The sequence below is a fragment of the Thermobia domestica genome, chromosome 11 (assembly GCF_964235325.1).
Source record: "Thermobia domestica chromosome 11, izTheDome1.hap1.1, whole genome shotgun sequence".
NCBI classification, from domain to species: Eukaryota; Metazoa; Arthropoda; class Insecta; order Zygentoma; family Lepismatidae; genus Thermobia; species Thermobia domestica.
The window spans coordinates 157225528-157231527 of record NC_137464.1 but is presented as its reverse complement, the minus strand read 5'-3'; the positions used below and the strand labels follow the sequence as shown (position 1 = coordinate 157231527).

The window sequence follows — 6000 nt, the reverse complement described above, 5'->3', positions numbered from 1 at the left end:
ATAAAATGCTGGTTCTGCAAAATGAAGTGCGTAATAAATTATAAGATGTAAACATTGTAATGCAACGGACCACCTAAATTTGTTCCACGGACCCTCAAAGGTTTGTGGACCATCAAATGGGAAATACTGGATTAGACGATGGTCTACTCTCGTACCAAATTTCGTCCAGATCCGGCTAGTAGTTAACGAGAAATAAGGTACCTCATACAAGCTTACACGAATCGCTGATTTGAGAAATGTCATAACTTAATTATGTCAATAATGCCGTTAGTCAATGAATTGTGACATTCCCCAACTCAGGGACACTTGTTGCAGGCCGATATTGCACGAACTATTAGCGTGACTTCTGACATATCACAACCCAACTTGGTAGCTACCTTCAAGAATCAAAGCTACATGTAAACTCATTTTCGGTATATGTTTGACTTATGACATTTCTCAAATCTGCGATTAATATGAAACACAGGTTTTTTGGTTGTTACAATATACTAGGACCTGAGTGAAGTCGTTTCTTTTCTTTTTGAAAGTATGAACATTTGAAACTAATGGTATGTTTTCCCTTGAGACAAGATTACATTTTGACATCATTTAAGGTAAGTGGCCCTCAACAAGTTTATAGACCTAATTTCGTATAAAAATTTCCAAAGACTGAAAAGTTTTCAGAATTTTATTGTTTTGTGATTACAAATATATTTATTTCCACTCAGTAAATAGAAATTTTATAACATGGCATGGATATAAATCACATTTAGTATAATCTCTTACAACCTAAAATAATTGGCAATTAGTTACAGAGATAATCTTTTTACATTCCATAATAAGGTTTAAAAATTCAGTCTACAATAGAAATGTATAAATATACGAAGTTTAACATTATAATATCTGTAGTAGCCTTAGTATTAATACTGTGGTTTAATTAATTATTACAGAGGGACGTGTTATCCTATACTTGTTAAGAAATGATAAAAATGAAACTTCTCCATCACTAAATTCTACACAAATCATATTTTAATAAGAGATTCATGATAAATTTACGAAAAGTATCTTTTTTCTATAGGTGGAAAGAACATGCTGTGAATATGTTTTACTTTAGTGTTAGAATGTTTGGTTCACTCCCATTTCCACTTATCACCCAAAATTCTTACATGAATTGGAAACACTAAAAACACTAAATTAACACAGTATGAAAACAAATTTATGAAAAAAAAAAAAGAAACCTGTACATAAATAATGCATACTTAAATTATACTGTTTATAAAATTAATATATTATAGTTTACCTGTCTTTTACAGTTTGATTGTGGTTTTAATTGTGACTAAACTCTGCCTTGTACTTCATCAATATCACATACTTGTTCCTTTCTCTGTTATTGTAAATCAGATAAGAAATATAAATATTTTTAAAATTATGTTTAATTTTCAACAAGTTTCCTATATTTCGTTTCTCATTAAGGTGATGAATGCACCTTTTCATTAAACTTTTTAAGTAAATTTTACAATTCATCAAATTATAAAACAGAGATACTGGTACACTAGTGAAAAAATCACACTTGATGAAAGTTCTAGTACCTGTAATTTGCCATCTACGTTTATAATTTAATGCAACATACAATTGTAAATATTTTGTTTTCCCACTTTTATTGAAATAGATTATGTTCCATGAAACAGACTTCAATTGCCCTACTTTAGTTATAGTTCCGATTTAGATAAAGGTGCATCACTGTCTTTAAATGTTTCTATTGAGGAAGTAACTGTTTCACTTTAAAAGAAAGTAATGTACATTTTATAAACTATAGTTTAAAATTAATACTTTAATTACTGTACATTTGATCAAACTTAACATTAAATATTTTGTAATTTCTTTTAAGAAGTAATTAAACAAAATGTTGATTGTCGAGAAATATCTACTTATTACTTTATAAAGAAACTGTTAGAATGTAAGAAACATGTACATTACTCCTGCATGAGTATTTTTTCTGATAAATGTTGAGTCGTTTCAGTGTTTGTACGAGTGATCTCATTTTAAACCATTATTCTAATATTAAACGTATTCTTTCTCTTAAAAAAAGTAAAAATGCTCGGTTTTCTGGGCATTAATTCTAATTTATACGAACAACGTATACCTCGCTGAAGCCCATTCAAAAATGTGGTCACATTTTGTATTATAGAACAATTTATATTTTGTATCCTGAAATTGAACTTGTTTGTGTACATAATTATCGATAGTGTCTCATTCATACAATACAAAATAATCTAGCACTTTAAACATGTTGGGCCTTATGCAGATTCGTTTTGACGTATGGTTAGCGTCATACTAAAGGCCTGACTATTTTTGGAAACATATGTTAGTCGAACTCTTTAGTATGACACTAATCACGCGTCAGAACGACTCTGCATAAGGCCAAATAAGTTCGTATAAAGAGGACTGATTGGCAAAGAAGTCATTGTTTAAATATCATGCATAAAGAAATAATAGACATAATAATTAATAACGCTATTTTTATCTTTCACTAGTTCATTTTTAAGAAATTCAATTTCCAAAGTGTCTATATCTTAAAATGGAACTATGTACAGAAAAGACAATCCATTACTGCATCACAAGACAAATGGCACTGACACTGAGCACATTATTAATACCAACTAGATAACATTCACTTTTCCTTCAATTAATGGTCACTTCCATTAAGCGTATCGTTATCAATCCCTTCAACTAAGTCTAAGGAAACAAAAAAGTGTTATTCCACACTGTTGGCAATGAATAACCCAAAGGATGATGATGAAGGGCTGGGAAATTTTGCGTTATCCGTAGCACTCGTAGATTGAACTCAGCAGGATTCAGAGTTTGTCTGAAGAACTTCTGATATCTGGTAGTGATAACCCAAAGACCTCCGTCGCCATCAAATTCCATGTCAAGTGGGAATTGGAGTAAAGTTCTGTCTTTAGCTATAGTTCTCTGCACTCCAGTATGAGGATTGAATTGAACAATTTCAGTTTCCGAAACTGGACCCAGATACACATTACCTTTGGCATCTGTTGCTAATGGTGCAGCTTGAGATGTTTTCCTACCGTGAATTGTCACTTCAATGTTGTCAGGGTTAAGTGCAAGGGTTCTGTCACGTAAAACTCTGGCAGATACAGAGAAAAGTCTATTGCTAGCAAAAGGTTGAAAGTATAATGTATTATGATCTGGAGATAGAGCTAGTCCGATAATTCCATCCATCAAAGTAAAGGATTCACCCTCAACGTCATACGTTCCAAAATCAGGATCTGGCCACATTAATCGATGTTGTATTCTCCATGCAAGATCGTAATATAAATCATATATTAGGATTCCAGGTTGAGTGGAATCAGTCATGTACGCGTACGTATTTTCACAACGGCCTTGAATATCTATGACAATATTAGTCAACAATGTTCCAGGTCGTATAACCCCTTGAGGCATCTCAACTCTACGAAGAAGTTTATCCGTTGCAAGATCGAAAATGAATATTCTCGGAGGACACAGTGTTCTGAAATTACTTATAGAGTCCATAACACCACTATCCAGAACCCATAAGCGTCCGCAATCATCAGCTCTTGTCCTAAATACGGAAACAAATCCTGAACAGTTTGTACCTTCGGATTGCCACTCAAGGCTAGGATATGGTCGAAGAGGTGGTGATTCCTTGTATGGGCCTCTACGCGAAATGTAGCTTATTGTTGATGGAACACCAGGACGGAATCTGGGAACTGCAAAGAAAATCCGATCCCACCATAAAGTCATGCCAGTGAAGACGTTTTCCTCTGGATCATACGATACTTGTGAGCCATAACTGCCAAGTTGTGAAGACTGGTCGAAGTCCAGAGTGCGCCACCTATGGATGATTTCAATCTTTCCCAAAGAAAGATGGGCAAATATCATAAGACAGATCCACAGTCGAAGCATTTTTGCCTGTAAAAGAAATTGATAACATTTATTAATTACATATATTTCCTTGCCTTTGAGTAATTAATAAACAACACTATAAGCATAAAACATTATTAAATTAAATTCATTTTAATTTGCTTGAAACCATCTAGTTCATACATTAATACATATAATTGTATAATAGTATACTAGGTGTAAGTACTTTAAGTTAAAATTTCATCGTTGTATTTTGGTGTTATTCATAATAACAGAAAAAAATCATTGTTCGGGTACAAAGTAAGTTGCCGTCAATTTCTAGGCTTCAATATATCGTCCCTCTCGAGACAAAGGAGCGTATCTCATTTTCCTAACTTTTCCACGAGTCAAGTTTAAGCCTATTTTAATCATTTATTCTATGATGTTTTGTTAAAATGTAATTTAATTTCGTAAGTTATATACTTGAAACGAAGGAAATCAAATTAAATTTTAAAAAAGACTATGTAATAAATAAAGAGAAAAGGTTTAACCTTGTCCCCTGGAAAAGTCAAGAAAATGAGATATGCCCCTTTGTCTCGAGAAGGACGATATATGTAAGGACTCAATCTTCTTTAAAATTGGGGTTGAACATACATAACCAAGAATAGGATAAAACTGTAATTATCACCCTGAACAGTGTTGCTCTCGTTTAAAAAAAAAAAAAAAAACGGTCATTTTATGAAATGGGAAATTGAGATTTCCCCCTTCCCTAGGAGTGGAACTTTCGAAAACGTTGGAGCACATCACCATTTATTTGTAATGAGGAGTTTATATACCAGGTTTCATCTCCGTAGCTTGATGTGCTAGTGAGATACTCTGTTCGTGGCATAAATTTTGAACCCTCCTCTCCATTTAGGATATGCACTTTAATCAAATGATATAATAAAATCCTAGTTCAAGGTAGGTGTAGTACTAGTAACGGTTGATCCTCTTTTCCCGTGATAATGAGCCAGATAACTTAGATTCCATTTTTATAACACATATTGATATAGATTATAGTTTCTTTCTTTATGCCATACAGTAATTGGAGCAGTGACAAATTACAGCACTGTAAAAGAGATAAAGAGTGTCAATATTTCCTCATTAATATATTCGTTCAGAAAGTTAAGGTATTGAGTCCGTGAAACACTACAAACTTATGACTTATCTTGGGAATATCGTTACGAGGTTGTATCCAACAGTTTTTCGCCTAACACTGATATATAGCATCACTGTAAGTAGCCGTTATCGACATATAGTGCCATCTATCAATGAAATCATGTATTAGTTTCAACTGTCTAAACTGTGTTAGTTCGTTCAGTCAATCATTTGAATCAGTCGCTATGCATTGAGCTTACATACTGCATGATACTGCGTGTTCACATGGCTGTTGTTACCAATGCTTCAGAGCCAAATCTAGGCAGTAGGGTGGATACTGAATTTCTTTGAAGCCACAGTCTGCAGCTTTGACAACAATAGCTTGTAGAACTGACGTGCAGTATGAGGTATCAACGTGCTTTTGACTGATTCAAAAGACTGCCTCTAATGAACTGACGCAGCTAGACACTTAAAACAGATACATTATTTCTTCAATAGTGGCGCTATATGCTAGGAATGGTTTTACCAGTGACCCAATATTTGAGTGTGAAATCGAAAATTTTTGGAAATACTCTCCTAACTTTATAACTTACTATCCTTATTTTCTTTTTTCTTTTTTTTTAAGCATACTGTTACAAAAATGTATCACAATATTTTGAGAACAGATTTCTCACATCAAAAAAGAGAAAGTTCATATGGACCTGTGCTCAAATCGTGCGGAAAACGTAAAAAAGAGGCCTATTGTAGGCGGGACCTATTGTAGGTCCTGTTGTAGGCGGGTCAAGACATCACTGAGGAACTGGTATGTCAATTATCCAAATATCCATGTTTAAGAATGCTCCAGCACTTGCACACCAATTTTAAGAGGTAGGTGGAGAGTGATCAAGTGCTCCCAAACAGCCTCTAAAAATGATTGTGCAAGTACCGGAGGTATTGAAAGATGGATATTTAAGTAGTTCACATACTAGTTTCTCAGTGATCTCTTGACTCGACTACGATCAG

General features: G+C 33.6%; 1 protein-coding gene across 4 annotated transcripts in view; it reads right to left on the bottom strand.

Annotated features, from left to right (window-relative positions):
• Window positions 1-653: 653 nt before the first annotated feature.
• The window catches only part of LOC145664519 (protein yellow-like), a 172135-nt gene continuing 166788 nt past the window's right edge, over window positions 654-6000 (bottom strand). For all 4 annotated transcript variants that reach the window (XM_081731257.1, XM_081731258.1, XM_081731260.1 and 1 more), the window contains exon 2: window positions 654-3930. In XM_081731257.1, coding sequence (XP_081587383.1) covers window positions 2716-3924 — 1209 coding nt within the window. In that variant the 5' untranslated portion in view covers window positions 3925-3930 and the 3' untranslated portion in view covers window positions 654-2715. The remainder of the gene's footprint in view (window positions 3931-6000) is intronic.